The sequence below is a fragment of the Saimiri boliviensis genome, chromosome 15 (assembly GCF_048565385.1).
Source record: "Saimiri boliviensis isolate mSaiBol1 chromosome 15, mSaiBol1.pri, whole genome shotgun sequence".
NCBI classification, from domain to species: Eukaryota; Metazoa; Chordata; class Mammalia; order Primates; family Cebidae; genus Saimiri; species Saimiri boliviensis.
Genome location: NC_133463.1, coordinates 19,619,203 through 19,641,741, shown reverse-complemented (window position 1 = coordinate 19,641,741; position 22,539 = coordinate 19,619,203). Strand labels below are relative to the sequence as shown.

At 39.3% G+C, this 22,539-nt stretch overlaps 1 protein-coding gene across 2 annotated transcripts in view; it reads left to right on the top strand.

Moving 5' to 3' along the window:
* ARFGEF1 (ARF guanine nucleotide exchange factor 1) overlaps positions 1-22,539 on the top strand; it is a 163,312-nt gene that overhangs the window by 128,252 nt on the left and 12,521 nt on the right. Inside the window, exons 30-34 of one of the 2 annotated variants that reach the window (XM_010330735.3) lie at positions 12,392-12,521; positions 13,803-13,938; positions 14,021-14,159; positions 16,817-16,871; positions 21,518-21,650. In XM_010330735.3, the coding sequence (XP_010329037.1) occupies positions 12,392-12,521; positions 13,803-13,938; positions 14,021-14,159; positions 16,817-16,871; positions 21,518-21,650 (593 nt within the window). Of the gene's footprint in view, positions 1-12,391; positions 12,522-13,802; positions 13,939-14,020; positions 14,160-16,816; positions 16,890-21,517; positions 21,651-22,539 lie in introns of both variants that reach the window. The other variant, XM_003942896.4, reaches the window with a different exon arrangement.

Sequence of the window (22,539 nt, the reverse complement as noted above, 5' to 3'; positions counted from 1 at the left end):
GTGGGCACCTGTAATCACAGCTACTCAGGAGGCTGAGCCAGGGGAATCGCTTAAACCCAAGAGGCGGAGGTTGCAGTGAGCCAAGAGTGCCACTTCACTCCAACCCAGGCAACAGAGTGAGACTCTGTCTCAAAATAAAAATACGAAAATTTTTATGCCAGGTGTAGTGGCACACACCTGTAATCCCAGCCACTTGGGAAGGTGAGGCATGAGAATTGCTTGAACCTGGGAGGCGGAGGTTGCAGTAAGCTGAGATGGCACCCCTGCACTCCAGCCAGGTGACAGTATGAGACTCTGTCTCAAAAAAAAAAAAAAAAAAAAAAATATATATATATACACACACACACACACACACACACACACACACACACACACACACACACACATATATGCATAGAAAAGGTACAATAAAAACATGACATAAAAGATAAAACTTCTAATAGGGCACTTATCATGAATGGAACTTGCAGGACTGGAAACTGTTTTGGGTGAGTCAGTGAGTGAGTAGTGAGTGAATGTGAAGGGGGCCTAGGACATTACTATGCACTACTGTAGACTCTATGAACGCTGTAAACTTGGGCTACTCTAAATTTATTTAAAAAATACTTTTCTTCGATAAATTAACCATAGCTTACTGTAACTTTTTTCCTTTATAATTTTTAAAATTTTTTAAAACTTTGACTCTTACATTACCACTTAGCTTAAAACACATTGTACAGCTGTACAAAAATATTTTCTTTATATCCTTATTCTATAAGTTTTTTTTTCTATTTTTATTTTTATTTTTTACTTTTTATACTTTTTTGTTAAAAACTAAGACATAGACACACACATTAAACTAGGCCTACACAGGGTCAGGATCATCAGTGTCTCTCTTGTCCACCTCCACATCTTACCCCACTGGAAGGTCCCAAGGGGAAATAACACATGGAGGTGTCATCTCCTGTGATAACAATGCCTTCTTCCAGAATGCCTACTGAAGGACCTGCCTGAGGCCGTTTTCCAGTTAACTCTTTAAAAATTTATAAGTACAAGGAATACACTTGCATTTAATGATAAGAAGTACAGGATAGTAAGTACATTAGTCATTAACGTAATTGTTTATCATTATATGACTGGAACTATGGTAGTTTTGTTTACACCAGTATCACCACAAATGTGAGTAAATTGTTGCCCTATGATCTAATGAAAGCTACATCTACAATGTCATAAGACAATTGGAACTGCTCTATTATAATCTTAGGGGACCACTGTCTTATATGCAGTTTGTTGTTGACTGAAATGTCCCAGGTGGCACATGACTATTCTTTTTCCCTACACGAGCTACTGAAGTATTGCTCTAGAGAAAAAAAAAAAAAAAGACTTTCTACAGTAAAAATCCTTGGAAACGATTGATCTCTGTGTTTACTTTGGGCCCTGGAAAAAACAGGATTGCCCATACCCACTTACCCCCAGCCATAAGAGGCAGCAACCAGTTACTTGGAGTGGGAGGAAATAGAAACTGAGCTCAACAGATGGAGGACGAGAGAGCCTTGTTCCATTGCAAGGAGGGAACTATGGATTTAGCATCCAGTGGTGGAAACTCTTGACAGGCAGCTCCTGTAGAAGACTTTATTTCCCAGGATTTTCTTTACCACTGCTAGGATTACACATTAGATATATTAGGGATCAAATCGACCAGTGTGAACTTGCCATAGGCCTGAAGTATTGTAATGTTATTTTACACATTCTTTTAGTAAAAAAAAATTGTTGAGAACCTGCTATGTATGAGGCATGTACTAAGTTTGGGGGTAGCATGGCAGCAAATGAGTTCAGCTCTATTCCAGTCCTTATGGGAGCCTTTCATAGAAAATTTTGTTCTGTTTTACTATCAGACTTTTAAAAATATAAGCTATTTCTAAATTGGAGGATACCTGTATTTTCCCAGAAAAAGCAATAGAGAAAAGATTAAAGTTTCTAATGGTTATAAAAAGGTATTATTTCAAGAAACAGTAAGGAATGTAGAAAGCAGTTTTGAGTTTCAGTTTTAGCACTTACTCAAAAGCTGGTCAATGTGATACTAAGCAATTTATTCAGCAAATGTTTATTGCTTACCTCCCAGGCAGCAAGAAATGAAACACAGAACCCTCCCCTCATGGAGCTTATGCCTTAGTGGATTGATTCTATAAATCCTTTTGTTTGGAGATGTTGCATGAATAAGGCTTTTAGTGTTGAATAAAAAGCACCATAGTTCTTTGAAAAAGATTTTCCAAACTCTAACTTTTGTTTTGTTCTTAGACTTCTATATATGCATTTTCTTTTTTGGCTATAGTGCCACAAAATTAATATTCACTCAAATGATTATCTTTTTCAATTTGTAATTCCACTTACAGTTTTTTAATATATATACCTTAAGTTCTGTGGTACATGTGCAAAATGTGCAGGTTTGTTACATAGGTATGCACGTGCCATGGTGGTTTGCTTCAGCGATCACCCCGTCACCTACATTAGGTATTTCTCCTAATCCTATCCCTCTATCCCCCAACACCCTGCTCTCCCTCCTTTAGGCCCCTCCCCCAACAGGCCCCATTGTGTGATGTTCCCTCCCTGTGTCCATGTGTACTCATTATTCAACACCCAACTTATGAGTGAGAACATGCAGTGTTTGGTTTTCTATTCTGTGTCAGTTTGCTGAGAATGATGGTTTCCAGCTTTTTCCATGTCCCTGCAAAGGACATGAACTCTTCCTTTTAAAAAAGGCTGTATAGTATTCTGTGCTGTATATGTGCCACATTGTCCTTATCCAGTCTATCATTGATGGGCATTTGGGTTTGTTCCAAGTCTTTGCTATTCTGAACAGTGCCACAATAAACATACATATGCATATGTCTTTATAATAGAATGATTTATAATCCTTTGGTTATATACCCAGTAATGGGATTGCAGGATCAAATGGTATTTCTAGTTCTAGATCCCTGAGAATTGCCATGCTGTCTTCCACAATGGTTGAACTAATTTGCGCTCCCACCAATAGTGTAAAAGCGTTTTCTATTTCTCCACATTCTCTCCAGCATCTATTGTCTCCTGATTTTTTTAATGATTGCCATTCTAACTGGCTGAGATGGTATCTCAGTGTGGTTTTGATTTGCATTTCTCTAATGACCAGTGATGATGAGCCTTTTTTCATATGTTTGTTGGCTGCATAAATGTTTTTGGGTTTTTTTTGTTTTTTTTTTAATTGCATTTTAGGTTTTGGGGTACATGTGATGAACATGCAAGATTGTTGCATAGGTACACACATGGCAGTGTGCTTTGCTGCCTTCCGTCCCCTCACCTGTATCTGTCATTTCTCCCCATGCTATCTCTTCCCACCTCCCCACCCCCCCGCCCCTCCCCCATTTCCCCCCAACGGATCCCAGTGTGTAGTGCTCCCCTCCCTGTGTCCATGTGTTCTCATTGTTCAACACCCACCTATGAGCGAGAATATACGGTGTTTGATTTTCTGCTCTTGTGTCAGTTTGCTGAGAATAATGGTTTCCAGGTTCATCCATGTCCCTACAAAGGACGTGAACTCATCGTTTTTGATGGCTGCATAATATTCCATGGTGTATATGTACCACATTTTCCCTATCCAGTCTATCATCGTTGGGCATTTGGGTTGGTTCCAGGTCTTTGCTATTGTAAACAGTGCTGCAATGAACATTCGTGTGCACGTGTCCTTGTAGTGGAATGATTTATAATCCTTTGGATATATACCCAGTAATGGGATTGCTGGGTCAAATGGGATTTCTATTTTTAGGTCCTTGAGGAATCGCCACACTGTCTTCCACAACGGTTGAATTAATTTACATTCCCACCAACAGTGTAAAAGTGTTCCTATTTCTCCACATCCTCTCCAGCATCTGTTGTTTCCCGATTTTTTAATGATCGCCATTCTAACTGGTGTGAGATGGTATCTCAATGTGGTTTTGATTTGCATTTCTCTGATGACCAGTGATGATAAGCATTTTTTCATATGTTTGTTGGCCTCCCATATTTCTTTTGTAAAGTATCTGTTCATATCCTTTGCCCATTTTTGAATGGGCTTGTTTGTTTTTTTCTTGTAGATCTGCTTTAGTTCTTTCTAAATTCTGGATATCAGCCCCTTGTCAGATGGGTAGACTGCAAAAATTTTTTCCCATTCTGTTGGTTGCCGATTCACTCTACTGACTGTTTCTTTTGCCGTGCAGAAGCTGTGGAGTTTGATTAGGTCCCATTTGTCTATTTTGGCTTTTGTTGCCATTGCTTTTGGCGTTTTGGTCATGAAGTCCTTGCCTACACCTATGTCCTGAATGGTTTTGCCTAGATTTTCTTGTAAGGTTTTTATGGTATTAGGTCTGATGTTTAAGTCTTTAATCCATCTGGAGTTAATTTTGGTGTAAGGTGTCAGGAAGGGGTCCTGTTTCTGCTTTCTGCACATGGCTAGCCAGTTTTCCCAACACCATTTATTAAACAGGGAATCCTTTCCCCATTGCTTGTTTTTGTCAGGTTTGTCGAAGATCAGATGGTTGTGGGTATGTTGTATTTCCTCTGAGGCCTCTGTTCTGTTCCATTGGTCTATATCTCTGTTTTGGTACCAGTACCATGCTGTTTTGATTACTGTAGCCTTGTAGTATAGTTTGAAGTCCAGTAGTGTGATGCCTCCTGCTTTGTTCTTTTTGCTTAGAATTGACTTGGCTATGCGGGCTCTCTTTTGGTTCCATATGAAGTTTAAGGTGTTTTTTTCCAGTTCTGTGAAGAAGGTCATTGGTAGCTTGATGGGAATAGCGTTGAATCTGTAAATTACTTTGGGCAGTATGGCCATTTTCACGATGTTGATTCTTCCTAACCATGAACATGGAATGTTTCTCCATCTGTTTGTATCCTCTCTTACTTCGTTGAGCAATGGCTTGTAGTTCTCCTTGAAGAGGTCCTTTACGTTCCTTGTTAGTTGTATTCCTAGGTACTTTATTCTCTTTGTAGCAATTGTGAATGGCAGTTCGTTCTTGATTTGGCTCTCTTGAAGTCTATTACTGGTGTATAGGAATGCTTGTGATTTTTGCACGTTGATTTTGTATCCTGAGACTTTGCTGAAGTTGTTTATCAGTTTCAGGAGATTTTGGGCTGAGATGATGGGGTCTTCCAGATATACAATCATGTCATCTGCAAATAGAGACAATTTGATTTCCTCCTTTCCAATTTGGATACCCTTTATTTCTTTTTCTTGCCTGATTGCTCTGGCTAGAACTTCCAGTACTATATTGAATAGGAGTGGTGAGAGAGGGCATCCTTGTCTAGTGCCAGATTTCAAAGGGAATGCTTCCAGTTTTTGCCCATTCAGTATGATATTGGCTGTTGGTTTGTGGTAAATAGCTTTTATTGTTTTGAGATACGTTCCGTCAATACCTAGTTTATTGAGGGTTTTTAGCATAAAGCGTTGTTGAATTTTGTCAAAAGCCTTCTCTGCATCAATCAAGATAATCATGTGGTTTTTGTCTTTGGTTCTGTTTATGTGGTGGATTATGTTTATGGACTTGCGTATGTTGAACCAGCCTTGCATCCCCGGGATGAATCCTACTTGATCATGGTGGATGAGCTTTTTGATATGCTGCTGCAATCGGTTTGCCAGTATTTTATTGAAGATTTTTGCATCTATGTTCATCATGGATATTGGCCTGAAATTTTCTTTTCTTGTTAAGTCTCTGCCGGGTTTTGGTATCAGGATGATGTTTGTCTCGTAAAATGATTTGGGAAGGATTCCCTCTTTTTGGATTGTCTGGAATAGTTTCAGAAGGAATGGTATCAGCTCCTCCTTGTATGTCTGGTAGAATTCAGCTGTGAACCCATCTGGACCTGGGCTTTTTTTGGGTGGTAGGCTCTTTATTGCTGCCTCGACTTCAGACCATGTTATTGGTCTATTCAGGGTTTCGGCTTCTTCCAGGTTTAGGCTTGGGAGGTTGCAGGTGTCCAGGAATTTATCCATTTCTTCCAGGTTTACTAGTGTATGTGCATAGAGTTGTTTGTAATAATCTCTGATGATAGTTTGGATTTCTGTGGAATCTGTGGTGATATCAACTTTATCGTTTTTTATTGCATCAATTTGGTTATTCTCTCTTTTCTTTTTTATTAATCTGGCTAGTGGTCTGTCTATTTTGTTGATCTTTTCAAAAAACCAGCTCCTGGATTTATTGATTTTTTGAAGCGTTTTTTGTGTCTCTATTTCCTTCAGTTCTGCTCTGATCTTAGTTATTTCCTGTCTTCTGCTAGGTTTTGAGTTTTTTTGATCTTGCTCCTCTAGCTCTTTCAATTTTGATGATAGGGTGTCAATTTTAGATCTCTCCTTTCTTCTCATGTGGGCACTCATTGCTATATATTTTCCTCTACAGACTGCTTTAAATGTGTCCCAGAGATTCTGGTATGTTGTGTCTTCGTTCTCATTGGTTTCGAAGAACATCTTTATTTCTGCCTTCATTTCATTGTTTATCCAGTCAACATTCAAGAGCAAATTGTTCAGTTTCCATGAAGCTGTGCGGTTCTGAGTTAGTTTCTGCATTCTGAGTTCTAACTCGATTGCACTGTGGTCTGAGAGACTGTTTGTTATGATTTCTGTTCTTTTGCATTTGCTGAGGAGTGATTTATTGCCAATTATGTGGTCAATTTTAGAGTAGGTGTGATGTGGTGCTGAGAAGAATGTATATTCTGTGGATTTGGGGTGGAGAGTTCTGTAAATGTCTATTAGGTTTGCTTGTTCCAGGTCTGTATTCAGGTCCTGGATATCCTTGTTGATTTTCTGTCTGGTTGATCTGTCTAATATTGACAATGGGGTGTTAAGGTCTCCCACTATTATTGTGTGGGAGTCTAAGTCTCTTTGTAAGTCATTAAGAACTTGCCTTATGTATCTGGGTGCTCCTGTATTGGGTGCGTATATATTTAGGATCGTTAGCTCTTCTTGTTGCAGTGATCCTTTTACCATTATGTAATGTCCTTCTTTGTCTCTTTTGATCTTTGTTGCTTTAAAGTCTATTTTATCAGAGATGAGAATTGCAACTCCTGCCTTTTTTTGCTCTCCATTTGCTTGGTAGATCTTCCTCCATCCCTTTATTTTGAGCCTTTGTGTATCCTTGCATGTAAGATGGGTTTCCTGGATACAGCACACTGATGGGTTTTGGCTTTTTATCCAATTTGCCAGTCTGTGTCTTTTGATTGGGGCATTTAGTCCATTGACATTTAGGGATAGTACTGTTATGTGTGAATATGATGATGTCATTTTGATGCTACCTGGCTGTTTTGTTGGTTAGTTGATGCAGATTCTTGATTGTGTTGATGCTCTTTTACCATTTGGTGTGTTTTTGGAGTGGCTGGTACTGGTTGTTCCTTTACATGTGTAGAGCCTCTTTCAGGAGTTCTTGTAGAGCAGGTTTGGTGGTGATGAAATCTCTGAGTGCTTGCTTGTTCACAAAGGATTTTATTTTTCCTTCACTTATGAAGCTTAGTTTGGCTGGATAGGAGATTCTGGGTTGAAAGTTCTTTTCTTTGAGGATGTTGAATATTGGCCCCCAATCTCTTCTGGCTTGTAGGGTTTCTGCTGAGAGATCTGCTGTGAGTCTAATGGGCTTCCCTTTGTGGGTAACCCGACCTTTCTCTCTGGCTGCCCTTAGCATTTTCTCTTTCATTTCAACCCTGGTGAATCTCACGATTATGTGCCTTGGGGTTGCTCTTCTTGAGGAATATCTCTGTGGTGTTCTCTGTATTTCCTGGATTTGAATATTGGTCTGCCTTGCTAGGTTAGGGAAGTTTTCCTGGATAATATCCTGAAGAGTATTTTCCAGCTTGGATTCATTCTCTTCATCACATTCAGGTACACCTATCAGACGTAGATTAGGTCTTTTCACATAGTCCCACATTTCTTGAAGATTTTGTTCATTCCTTTTTGCGCTTTTTTCTCTGTTCTTGCCTTCTCTTTTTATTTCATTGAGTTGATCTTCGACCTCTGATATCCTTTCTTCTGCTTGGTCAATTCGGCTGTTGAAGCTCGTGCATGCTTCACGAAGTTCTCGTGTTGCGTTTTTCAGCTCCATCAATTTATTTATACTCCTCTCTATGCTGTCCATTCTCATCAGCAGTTCGTCCAATCTTTTTTCAAGGTTCCTATTTTCTTTGCGATGGGTTAGAACATGTTATTTTAGCTCACTGTAGTTTCTTACTACCCACCTTCTGAAGTCTGATTCTGTCATTTCATCACCCTCCTTCTCCATCCGGTCTGGTTCCCTTGCTGGTGAGGAGTTGTGATCCCTTTTAGGAGGAGAGGTGTTCTGGTTTCGGGAGTTTTCATCCTTTTTGCGCTGGGTTCTTCCCATTTTTGTGGGTTTATCCACCTGTTGTCTGTCTCTGTCCCAGGGAGTTGGAGCTTTATGAGTTTCCCTTGCACTACTGCGTTTTTTGATTTTTCTTTCAGGTCTGACCCGCCCAGCTAGCAGCAGGCCTAGCCACTGCCTGCCCGCAGGGCCTTTGCTGAGCTGCTGTGGGCTCCGCCCAGCTGCCCTGAGCTCTTCCCTGTAGTCCTTTTTATATGGGCGTAGTTAGAACTGTCTGGGCAATGGTGGCCCCGCCTCTGTTATGGTGGACTCTCTCTGTTGTGGCAGGTTGCCTCAGCAAGGGCAGCCTGCCTTGGTAGCGGTGGAGAGTCTCAGTAATGGCGGAAACCCCTCCCCCACGGAGCCAGACCGTCCCGGTTCAGCTGTGCTTGGTTTGAAGGGCTCAACCCAGAGGGTTTCCAATTACTGTTTTTGTTTTCGTTGTTGTTGGGGGTGGAGGGGTGGGACCAACCGAGCCTGATCACCTGGCTCCCTGACTCAGAGTCTTTTCTTTTAAGTTGAACGACCCCGCGTTCTGGTCGCTTGTTGAAAAGGCGCCGGGATCTCCCGTGCTGCGACTCACGGAGTCGGCTCGAACTGCGGCGCTGGCTCCTGGCAGATTTTTTGCCTAGGAATCTCCTGGCCTGACTCGCTATTTCAGATGAATGGGCAGCTCTGCCGTCTCAGGGCTCTGCTCGCCAGCTAAGAGGGCTCCCAGACCAGTGGCTTTTGTACGGAGAACCGCAGCAACAGGGAGTGGTCACAGCAGCCGCGCGGGCGGAATCAGCCCCGCGGGGGCCAAAACAGCTGCACCGGCTGGGACTGCGACGCTGGCGACCCCTCTGCCTGGGTATCTCCTGGGCTGTGGGCAATAAGAGTTCGTCTGGAAATGCGGCGTCCACTCACCCTCTGCACTTTCACTGGGAGCTGAAGTCCTGAGCTGTTCTTAGGTGGCCATCTTCCCAGCATTCTCATGTTTTCTTTTGAGAAGTGTCTGTACATATCCTTCCTCCACTTTTTGATGGGGTTGTTTATTTTTTTCTTGTAAATTTGTTTAACTTCTTTATAGATTCTGGATATCAGCCCTTTGTTGGATGGGTAGATTACAAAAATTGTTTCCCATTCTGTTGGTTGCCAGTTCACTCTAATGATGGTTTCTTTTGCTGGGCGGAAGCTCTTTCGTTTAATTAGATCACATTGGTCTATTTTGGCTTTTGTTGCCATTGCTTTTGATGTTTTAGTCATGAAATCCTTGCCCATGCCTATGTCCTGAATGGTATTGCCTAGGTTTTCTTCTAGGGTTTTTATGGTGTTAGGTCTTATGTTTACATCTTTAATCCATCTGGAGTTAATTTTTGTATAAGATGTAAGGAAAAGGGGGCCGGGCACGGTGGCTCAAGCCTGTAATCCCAGCACTTTGGGAGGCCAAGGCGGGTGGATCACGAGGTCGAGAGATCGAGACCATCCTGGTCAACATGGTGAAACCCCGTCTCCACTAAAAATACAAAACATTAGCTGGGCATGGTGGCACGTGCCTGTAATCCCAGCTACTCAGGAGGCTGAGGCAGGAGAATTGCCTGAACCCAGGAGGCGGAGGTTGCGGTGCGCTGAGATCGCGCCATTGCACTCCAGCCTGGGTAACAAGAGCAAAACTCCGTCTCAAAAAAAAAAAAAAAAAAAAAGATGTAAGGAAAGGATCCAGTTTCAACTTTCTGCATATGACTAGCCAGTTTTCCCAACACTATTTATTAAATAGGGAATCCTTTCCCCAGTTTGTTTTAATCAGGTTTGTTAGAGATCAGATCGTGTTGTAGGTGTGTGGCATTGTTTCTGAGGCCTCTGTTCTGTTCCATTGATCTGTATCTCTATTTTGGTACCAGCACCATGCTGTTTTGATTTATTACTATAGTCTTGTAGTATAGTTTGAAGTCAGGTAGTGTGATGCCTCCAGCTTTGTTTTTTTGTGTTTTGTTTTTGCTTTTGCTTAGGATTGTCTTGGCCTATGTGGGCTCTCTTTTGGTTCCATATGAAATTTAAGGTGTTTTTTTCCAATTATGTGAAGAAAGTCATTGGTAGCTTGATGGGGATGGCATTGAATCTATAAATTACTTTTGTCAGTATGGCCATTTTCACGATACTGATTCTTCCTGACCATGAGCATGGAATCCTTTTCCATTTGTTTGTGTCCTCTCTTATTTCCTTGAGCAGTAGTTCGTAGTTCTCCTTGAAGAGGTCCTTCACATCCCTTGTTAGTTGTATTTCTAGGTATTTTAATCTCTTTGTAGCAATTGTGAATGGGAGTTCACTTATGATTTGGCTCTCTGTTATTGGTGTATAGGAATGCTTGTGATTTTTGCACATTGATTTTGTATCCTGAGACTTTGCTGAACTTGCTTATCAGTGTAAGGAAATTTTGGGCTGAGATGATGGGTTCTTCTAAATATATGGTCATGTCATCTGCAAATAGAGACAATTTGACATCCTCTTTTCCTCATTAAATACCCTTTATTTCTTTTTCTTGCCTGATTGCCCTGGCCAGAACTTCCAATATTATGTTGAATAGGAGTGGTGAGAGAGGGCATCCTTTTCTTGTGCCAATTTTCAAAGAGAATGCTTGTAGTTTTTGCCCATTCAGTATGATGTGGCTGTGGATTTGTCATAAATAGCTCTTATTATTTCGAGGTACATTCCATTGATACCTAGTTTATTGAGAGTTTTTAGCATAAAGGGCTGTTGAATTTTGTTGAAGGCCTTCTCTTCATCTACTGAGATAATCATGTGGGTTTTGTCTTTGGTTCTGTTTATGTGATGGATTATGTTTGTAGATTTGCATATGTTGAACCAGCCTTGCATCCCAGGGATGAAACTGACTTGATCTTGATGGATAAGCTTTATTCTGTGCTGTTGGATTTGGTTGTCAGTATTTTATTGAGGATTTTCAAATCAGTGTTTTTCATGGTTATTGACTTTGAAATTTTCTTTTTTAGTTGCGTCTCTGCCATGTTTTGGTATTAGGATGATGGTGGTCTCATAAAATGAGTTAGGGAGGATTCCCTCTTCTTGGATTGTTTGGAATAGTTTCAGAAGGAATGGTACCAGCTCCTCTTTGTACCTCTGGTAGAATTCGACTGTGAACCCATCTGATCCTGGACTTTTTTTGGTTGGTAGGCTATTAATTGCTGCCTCAATTTCAGAACTTGTTATTGGTCTATTCAGGCATTTGACTTCTTCTGGTTTAGTCTTGGGAGTAAGTGTCCAGGAATTTATCCATTTCTTCTAGATTTACTGGTTTATTTGCATAGAGGTGTTTATAGTATTCTCTGATAGTAATTTGTATTTCTGTGGGATCAGTGGTGATATCCCCTTTATCATTTCTTATTGCATCTGTTTGATTCTTCTCTCCTTTATTAGTCTGGCTAGCGGTCTATCTATTTTGTTGATCGTTTCAAAAAACCAGCTCCTGGAATCATTAATTCTTTTTTTTTTTTAAGGGTTTTTTTGTGTCTCTGTCTCCTTCAGTTCTACTCCTATCTTAGTTATTTCTTGTCTTCTGCTAGCTTTTGAACTTGTTTGATCTTGCTCCTCTAGTTCTTTTAATTGTGACGTTAGGGTGTTGATTTTAGATCTTTCCTCTTTTCTCATGTGGGCATTGAGTGCTATAAATTTCCCTCTACATACTGCATTAAATGTGTCCCAGAGATTCTGGTATGTTGTATCTTTGTTCTCATTGGTTTCGAAGATCATCTTTATTCCATTTACAGTTTGTAAATACTGCAGTGGTGAGGTAAGAGTAAAGGAAAAGTAAAATAAAGAAAAAAGCTTATGGCCAAGACCTTTAGAGGTTTTTTCCCCTGAATGATGTATCCTAAAGGAACCTGTTGTTTTTACAACTTAAATTCTTTATAACCCAGTGTCATGTGTTAATTTCAGGCTAGTTTTAAACATTCTGTTCTTAATAGCTTTCTGAACTGTAAAAACTATTTTACAAGAAGTATGCTTTTTTTGTATTATAGCTTTCTGATTATGTTCTGTCATTTTAGGGGTTTAACAGTAATGTTTGAAATAATGAAAACATATGGCCACACTTACGAAAAGCACTGGTGGCAGGATTTATTCAGAATTGTTTTCAGAATCTTTGACAATATGAAATTGCCAGAACAACAGACAGAGGTAAGAGGACACACAATTTTCATTTAGCTTAGTCAAGTTAAAAGTGTCTCAGTATTATCCCCAATACATTTTAGTGTTTCAAATTAAGTACAGAAAAGAATTCCTAAAAATTTTTTCTTTAAGGCATGAGAATATAATAGTATATCTTTATAAATAAGAACACTCTGGGCACAGTGGCTCACGCCTGTAATCTCAGCACTTTGGAATGCCAAGTGGGGGTGGATCATCTGAGGTTAGGAGTTCGAGAGCAGCCTGGCCAACACTGTGAAACCCCATCTCTACTAAAAATACAAAAATTAGCCAGGTATGGTGGCGGGCACCTATAATCCCAGCTACTTGGGAGGCTGAGGCAGGAGAATCGTTCGAACCTGGGAGGTGGAGGTTGCAGTGAGCCGAGACTGCACCACTACACTCCAGCCTGGGTGACAGACAAGAGCCAAACTCCATCTCAAAAAGGAAAAAACTATGTGGAGGATAGAACTGAATTGATAAATTGATTTTTGTTTTGTTTTCAGTGTTTTTCTTGACCTTTCCATTTCTTTTCCTCATTTTGATAGTCAAAAGTAGAAAACATTAGTAACTTTTTCTTTAGTATTACATAGTGATTTTTTTGCATTGAATAAAGAATACAAAGTAAATTTTATTTTATTTCAACATATTTTACTATGAACCAGTTACAGTATATATTTTAGGAAATGTGTCAAGAGACCTGCACATTTTCCCTTTTGTTTCATATAGCAGTATTAAATGCAGACTTCTGTGATTATTTTTTATGGGTTTGAAAAAAATAAAGAAATTACAGTTATTTTGTATAGCCCTTCTTTTATGGTGTTTTCAGATAACCATACTTCAGGAAAGCCATTTTTATTTTAAAACTATGCTAGCCCCATTTGGACATATTCTTAGCTCTTTCTTCTTTATTTCCCTTTAATATTCTGTCATATTCTAGAGCAAGGCCAGCTGTTGCTATTCATGCACTTTGAAAACTTATAATGTTAATATCGAGATGATATGGTGATAGTTTTTTTAAATATGCAAAACAAATAGTGTCAAAAATAGTTAAATTATTGTATACATAGGTGGTTATGGGGTAATGAAGAGTAATTGATACCAGATTTTAAGTTGAAGTAACTGTAACATTCTAGAGGGAATTCAGTGTTTGAAAAGGAAGACTAACAACCTTATGTTTTAAATACGAAAACACTTGTGTGTGTGTGTGTATTTTTTAATCGTAGTAGTTGATGAATGGCATGATGTTCATTTAACAACTTTTTTCCCCAGAAAGCTGAATGGATGACAACAACTTGCAATCATGCACTTTATGCAATCTGTGATGTGTTCACACAGTATTTAGAAGTACTCAGTGATGTACTTTTGGATGACATTTTTGCTCAGCTCTACTGGTGTGTGCAGCAAGGTAGGTCAATACCAGATATGTGACACAAAGTGTTAAATGTGTCCCTGGTAATATATAAATGAGTTGCTCTTTTCTTTCCTAGACAATGAGCAGTTAGCACGATCTGGTACAAACTGTTTAGAGAACGTTGTTATTCTTAATGGTGAAAAATTTACCCTAGAAATCTGGGATAAAACTTGCAACTGCACACTGGATATCTTCAAAACCACAATCCCACACGCGTAAGAAGATTTCATACAACTTTACATTTATATTTGTATGTTGAATGCGTTGGAGAGTGACTAGTAATTAAAAGTTTGATAGTGACTAGTGATTTCTCATAACAGAAATCCTTTTACGCTTGTCTTACTGTTACATAGATTTAGATTTATTACAAATCAAATTCTTCTAAACTATAACAGACACATGAATTAAATTATTTGTAAACCAAAGCCTTTTGTCTGTTTTTCCAAAATTATTTGTAAACCAAAACCTTTTGTCTGTTTATCCAAACTTTGAAGTAATTATTCTGACTTTTATAAGATTTTATTTATTCAGATCAAACCAAGCAGTGGTTTTGAGTTGAAAAAAAAAAAAAAAAAAAAACTTGGCCTATATTTCCGTTACTGAGGATTTAATAATCTAAGGAAATATATTTTCACATATTTCATATTTTATAACAGCTTGTCATCTTTCTCCCAGGGATAAGTTTGAAATGGAATTATAGTGAAGTAGTTAATTTATTTTTTTATTTTGAGATGGAGTTTCACTCTTATTGCCCAGGCTGGAATGCAATGGCATGATCTCAGCTCACTGCAGCTTCCACCTCCCAGGTTCAAGTGACTCTCCTGCCTCAGCCTCCCGAGTACCTGGGATTACAGGCATGTGCCACTATGCCTGGCTAATTTTGTATTTTTAGTAGAGACGAGGTTTCTCCATGTTGGTCAGGCTGGTCTGGAACTCCCGACCTCAGGTGATCCGCCCGCCTTAGCCTCCCAAAGTGCTGGGATTACAGGCATGAGCCACCATGCCTGGCTAGTGAGGTAGTTTTATCAGTGAGGAAGCTAAAACATTGTCTTGCTAAATGACTTACTGTGGTAGCGCCTGGATGACTTGAAGGACAGACTGGAACTTACTTTCCAGCTTACCCCCAGGAGCTCTCTGGTTTGCACATAGTTTTACCTGACATCTACAGTTTTTACATTTACAGGTAGATTCTTATTTAGAGCATCTTATTGAATAGATACATGGGTATGCATTGGCACAAAACTGTATATGAAAATTGTCAATCCAGATTTTTAAGCTTCATGTACTTTTTGTTGACATGAATTAAATATGTTTGTGTGGTTTTGTTGTTGTTGTTGTTGTTTTGAGATGGAGTTTCACTCTTGTTGCCCAGGCTGGAATGCAATGGCACAGTCTTGGCTCACTGCAACCTCCACCTCCCAGGTTCAAGCAATTCTCCTGTCTAAGCCTCCCAAGTAACTGGGATTACAGGCGCCCGCCACCACGCATGGCTAATTTTTGTATTTTTAGTAGAGATGGGGTTTCACCATGTTAGCCGTGCTGATCTTGAACTCCTGGCCTCAAGTGATTTGCTTGCCTCCCAAAGTGCTGGGATTACAGGCGTGAGTCACCACATCCAACTCCTGTGTTTGTATTCTTATAATCTCCTTGTGAAAATCCTAATCAGTAGTACATAAGAAGTCAAAAGAAACACACCCCTAGGAAAGCAGTCTCTTGGTAGGACTGCACTAAAATGACACATAGTAATCTTTTTGTCCTGTTCCAACTATTGGATAATTTTTTTTTTGGTGCACTCTTTTATTGCAGCAATGTGAGTTACTAACAAATGATACGTGTCTGTCACAGTTTCTCCATGACCCTTATGTCAAAGATAGTATAAATTCTTGCTTAGCTGTTGTATTTCTTTACAAAAACCAATTGTGCTGTACATTCTTTTTGGTAAGCACTGCTTCTGTTTTAATTTATTGAATTATACACTCAGGAACCTTAAAGAGCATGTAACAAGAAATCTTGATAGAAATATCTATACCAGAGCTTTTTTCATATTGAATTGAAATAATATATTTGCCATATATCTGCAGAAGCTCCTGTTTCTCAGAAACTAGAACTCGGTCCTTAATTATGTTTTTATCCTGAGCACCTGATTCAGTAGTAGCAAGTTCATTTCTCTTTTGGACCGAACTTTTATTTTTTGTACTTTAAAAGAATCTAAAGTATTTTATAAATATTTTTAGTTTTAATTTTATGAATTTTTTTAAAAATTTGAGATAGAGTCTCACTCTGTTGCCCAGACTGGAGTGCAGTGTCATGATCTGCAACCTCTTGCCCGCAGATTCAGGCAATTCTCCTGCATCAGCATCTTGAGTAGCTGGGATTACAGATGAGCATCACCGGCTAATTTTTGTATTTTTTAGTAGAGATGGGGTTTCACCATGTTGATCAGGCTGGTCTTGAGCTCCTGACCTCATGATCCTCCTGCTAAGCCTCCCAAAGTGCTGGGACTATAGGTGTGAGCCACACCTGGCTAATTTTATGAATATCTTTTGAGAAGTTCCTTACTTTGAAAAATATTTGACGAAATTTATGTTTAGGGAGAGGAGGTTTGAAATTTTTAAAACATATTAGTGTTTTTTTTTAATGCAAAACTGGTAACAGATTACCCTTTTAATTATTATAAAATGCCACTTGTTTTCTAAAAATACATATTTTAAACTTTCTACTAGTTTTTCAGGAAATTGCTCTTAGCAGTAGTCCAAGGTGGAATGTGTAGTTGGTATATTGATGTTACATTTCTTGTGCCCATTTAAAAATATGCTGGTTGTGTCATGTGGCACAGCTTCCTAGTGATTGATGTGGTTTTGATATCTTAAAGGCTCTTAACCTGGCGACCCAGTTCTGGAGAAACTGCACCTCTACCTCCATCTCCTGTAAGTGAAAAGCCATTGGTAAGTTTTAGCCAATAAAGTATGTTGAAATTAGTTATTTGTGATGAGTAATTCTATTATGGTCAAACTCTTATGTGTAAGTGTCTTAGTTCATTCCTGCTGCTATTAAAAAATACCTGAGACTGGATTATTTATAAATAGAAATTTATTTTTTTGCAATTACAAAGGCTGGGAATTGTATGATCAAGATGTCTGGTGAGAGCTGCTCTCTGCTTCCACGATAGATAGCACCTTGTTGCTGCATTCTCACGTGGTGGGACATTCTCACATGGTGAGGAGGAGGAGGAGGGACAGAAAGGGGCCTAGCCAGTTCCCTCCAGCCCTTTTTTAAGGCACTAATTCTCATGGCCTGCTTACCTAAAATCTCTACCTGTTGATACTGTTGTGTTGGGGATTGAGTTTCATTATGAATTTAGGAGGGAAGAGAAACATTCATATCATTGCAGTGAGTTCAGCTGTTTTAAGAAGATGGCATAAATTTGGTTGAGAATTTTGAGGTTAATTCTGTGGTAAATTTCACAATTAATATGTCTGTCTGTTAAGTGCCATGAAGGGAGTATTTTAAATTATTTTTTAATACGACATAGAGCAAAATGATTTTTTCAGGGTTGTGAGAGAAAGGTGTCATATTACCTAGCTATCTCCATGCAAAGCTGAAGATATTGTTGGATAGTATTTAAACTTTTTATATAATTTCACCTTATAGAAAAGCAACACCAAACAGTACAAAGGATTCTAATATAAACTCCACCCAGTGTATTGGTTTCTTAGGTCTATCATAAAAAATTACCACAAACTTGGTGGCTTAAAACTACGGAAACTTCTTATCTCATGGTTCTAAAGACCACAGGTCCCAAATCATGGAGTTAGCAGGGCTACGTTCCCTCCAAAGGTTCTGAGGGAAAATTCTTATTAGCTTCTTCCAGCTTCTGGTGGCTGTTGACAACCTTTGGCATTATTTGGCTTCCTCACGTATCACTCCAGTCTCTGCCTCTGTCTGTCTGTAGCCTTCCTCACTGTGTGTGTGTTAAATCTTTCCCTCTCCTTTTTGTTTTATGAAGACATTATTCATTGGATTTAGGGTTTACCTGAAATCCAGGATGATCTCATCTCAAGATCGTCAATTACATGTGAAAAGACCTTATGTCCAAGTAAGGTAACATTTGCAGGTATCAAGGGTCAAGATTTGGACATACCTTTTAGGGGACAATATTCATCCCACTACAGTCTACCCACTGACACCTAAAAATTCATGTCCATCCTATTGGCAAAAGATGACCCATTCTGAGGTCCCCAAAAGTCTAAACTAATTACAGCATCAACACTATGTCCAAAATCCCATCTAAATATCATCAAAAGTCCCTAATCTGATCATCTCAGACATCTTAATTAGGAATGGGTGACACTCTGAATATCATCTATTCTGGGGCAAAATTCATCTCCATCTGTGGACCTGTGAACCTAGAAAACAGGTTACTAACTTTTAAAATACAATAGTGGGACAAGACTAAGATAGACATTCTCATTGCAAAAAGGAGAAATTGGAAGGAACAAAAGATCACTAGTCCTAAGCAAGGTTGAAACTTAGCAGAGACAATTCCATTGAGTTTTAAGGCCTGAGAATAATTCTGTGTGGCTTGATACTCTGTCGTCTGGGATTATGGCTTGCTTCTTTGGGCCTGAGCCCTGCACTCTCAGTTGTTCTTCGTTTTCATAAAGGTTAGCACATTTGCACCTCTCTTGACCCATTTTCTGCCTGTAGAATCCTAGAAGTCAGCCTCCCTTCATGTCTGCTGGCAGATCATTCTCAAAATCCTTGTGGGGCTTCTGTATGTGTTAAGAGAAACCATGCTATTAAACAAGAGGGCAATCCACACATCTTTCTGATTAGACCTGTTATGTTCCTGGTTTCTGCTGAGATGGCTGATCGAATCCACTAGACATATACCTAATCTCTTTAGCAAAAAGTGGTCCAGCTGTAGTCTTGCCCTTCTGTCCAAAGCATGCCTTCCTAACTATTCATTTCCTAATTGTAGCGTCCTTTTCAATCTGAATAGGCCAAGATCCTCTCAACTCATCAAGTACTGGTTTCTTTTTCTTAACAGTTCTTTCCTCAATATATCTTGTTCTTGCAGTGTACTATAAACAGCAAGGATAAACCAGGCCACACCTTCAGCACTTTGCCTGGAAATCTCAACTACATATCTAAGTTCCTCACTTAGAATTCTGCTTTCCACCCAACAATTCAGCCAAGTTTTCTGCCACTTTACAATAAGGATCAGCTATCAGTATCTAATAATATGTTCTTGATTGCCTTCTAAGACCTCACCGGAAGCACCTTTTGAGATTCATATTTGTACCAGTAATCTGTTTCATGGCTGTAGATGTGTTCTCTAAGATGGTAGAAGCTTTCTCTCATACATCGCACTTCCTTGTGGATCCTCAACAGAACCACATTTGACGTCCATATTTTTACCAACAGTCTCTTCAGGACAATCTGGGTGTTTTCCATCATGTGTCTCAAAACTCTTCCAGCTTCTACCATTACCCAGTTCCAAAGCCACTTCCACATTTTTAGGTGTTTATTACAGCCACATTCCATTTGTGGTATCAAAATCTTTATCAGGGCCAGAAAAACAAAACCAGCAAGAGATAAAAATAGATTTAAGGAACTGGCTTATGTGATGATGGAGGCTAGCAGGCTTGAAATTTTGTAGGGCAGGCTGGAAATCCTTTAGCCAGTGCTGAAGCTGCAGTTCACAGGCAGGACACCTGTTTTGTTCAGTTTTGAAGGCCTGCAACTGATCGAACAAGGCCCATCTAGATTATCGAAGATAATCTCCTTAAAGTAAACTGATGATAAATGTTAACCACATCTATAAAATACTTCCATTGCAACACCTGGGATGGTATTTAATTGAATTAATTGTTAGTCCTTTGACTTAAGTATCTGGCTTAAGTATATAGGATATTGGTACTGTGTTCTAGCCAAATGACACAAAAGTAATCATTACACCAAGTTTCTGCAAATGTTATCATTTTACATTTGTTTTTACCAACCCCTGCTTTCCTCCCTCTTTTTATCTTGCTACCCTGCCTCCCACACACACAATTTTCTGAATTCTTTAAAAGTAATTTGTAAATATAATGCCCATTTATCCCTAACAATCAGAAAATTATTTTTGGAACGATACTCTTATTTAATCTACAGGTCTTTTCAAATTTGTACTGTTCCTCCCAATAATACCTTTTTGAATTTTAAACCCAGGAGACTGTAAAGTAGCAAACTAATGCCCACTGACTGGATTTGTCCCCCACAACTTTTAACTTTCTGAACACATTGTCAATAGTTAAAACTTCAATTTCACAGAAGAATCTCATTCTGAATTGCCATTGAGAACTGTGACATCTAGTACTGGGCCCATGGTGCTCCGTGACTGTGTGTGCTGACATTGTCCAGCACAGACCCTGCTATTACTTGGGACATCAAATAAAATTATCCTCATTTACATTGGTTAGTCAGAAAAATTGAGAAAATAGTGTACTTAACATCCAAAACTTCCTCTAATAAGAGCAAGGTTTTTAAATCCCCAATTTTGTGACCTAGTTTTTGTGCAGGTTTAGTTTTCTGGGGAGAACATTTTAGAAATCACCAGAGTGTTCAAGAGGGCCAGTGACCAAATATATTTAAACCAGTGCTTTCATTTATCTTCAGTAAGATAATACATTTTTAATTCTGAGAACTGAGTAATCTCTTCCTTAAAATACACTTAAGTCTAAGCTAACAGTATTGTTTTGATCATAACTCTGGTAACACAGGCCCATCTTCCTTTCCTACATGCAGATAAGCTTGCTGCAGGCTGGGACCATTAGGTCAGAATAACAAGAGCTGACTAAGCACTGTTCCTGAAACCAGGTTCTCTCCTCTCCAAGTACGCTGCCCCTTTATAACGAAAGAAGGCTGAGGAATAGTAGGGTCAGCTGCCATTTACTGCCCAACACTGTGCTGCTAGTGTTTTGGATTTATTATTTCTAGTTCTTAACAACCTGCAAGGAAAGTATGTTATCTCTTTGTGGATCAGAAAACCTCACCTCGGGAAATTAATCATTTTTCCAAGATTATACTCTTTATAATACCAGAGCCTAATTCTTGTGTAGGTCTGTTGGACTCCAGCAGCCAGCTTCTCTTCATGATAATGACACTCCTAGACAGTCAACTTCATACTGTTCTTTCTAGTCCCTTGGTCTATGGGTGACAGAAGATCCTTTTCTAAATTTACCCCTGCAAAAAGTGTCCCTGGGCTCAGCCCCTCCTCTCTGCCAAGTAGTGTTCTGTTTAGATTTCATGAACACTTGTGGCTATTGCTAACTAGTTTCTCTGCACATTGAAGTTTCACATTTTTATTTGTTGCTGTTGGATGGTATCAAACCTGAGCCCAATGAGGGTAAGAAAGTCAGCTTTTCTTTATGTACAGGTAATTTTAAATAATTTTCTCATTGTGTTATAACTGTAACGTGTAAAACATCATTTTCAAAGGGACATAATATAATTTTTAAAAATAGCATTATAGAAAATATTTTCACCCATAAACTTTATTAACCATACTTATAATAATTTTTTTTATTAGGATACAATATCACAGAAGTCTGTAGATATTCATGATTCTATTCAGCCAAGATCTGTAGATAACAGACCACAAGCACCACTGGTTTCTGCCTCTGCTGTTAATGAAGAAGTCAGCAAAATTAAATCTACAGCAAGTGAGTTATTTCTCTAAATAAAAATAAATTAGTGTTTTACGTAGGAAAGGGACAATAATTTTGGCTTTACTTTTATTATTAACAAGCATATACTATAATTGTATCATCACCTCTTTACTGTGCTTACCCTAATTTGGACACCCTCTGATAGATAGATGCCCTGTTACAGAAGGTCAAGAACTCTGTTAATACCTGAAATGTCAGCTTTTTCCACCAGCAAGCACCGGAGTCTTCTCTCTCCATCCCCTTCTGCATGCCAACCAACCCCATGTTCTCTCTGCAAAAGTAAGGCCTGGCATGCCTTCCTCTACCCATCTGCACGGGGAAGTAGTGAGGAACTATTGCTTTCTAAGCAGGAACACCCCACTTGTTGTTGTTGTTGTTTCTGTGTTTTGTTTTTCTTTTTCTTTTTTTTGTTTTTGAGACAGAGTCTCACTCTGTTGCCCAAGCTGGAGTGTGATCTCAGCTCACTGCAGCCTCAACCTCCTAGGCTTAAGCGATCCTCTCACCACCCTCACGAGTAGCTGGAACTACAGGCATGCCTCATCACGCCCACCTAATTTTTTATATTTTTTGTAGGGACCAGGGTTTTGCTATGTTGCCCAGGCTGGTCTTGAACTCCTGAGCTCAGGCCATCCTCCTGCGTCAGCTTCCCAACATGCTGGGATTACAGGTGTGTGCCATCACATCTGGCCAGGAGCACCCTACTTTTTAAGAAGCAAGCCTTCTCTCCACATTGCTCCTCAACCTTAGTCAGCCTTTGGCCATTTCCCTCACTGCTGCCCACACCCCTGTCTCCACACAGGGATACACAGGTCACCTGTATTCCTTCCCTGACCTTTTCACAAATAAGGGGAACCCTTCACTTTTTTACTGTATTGATTCAGTT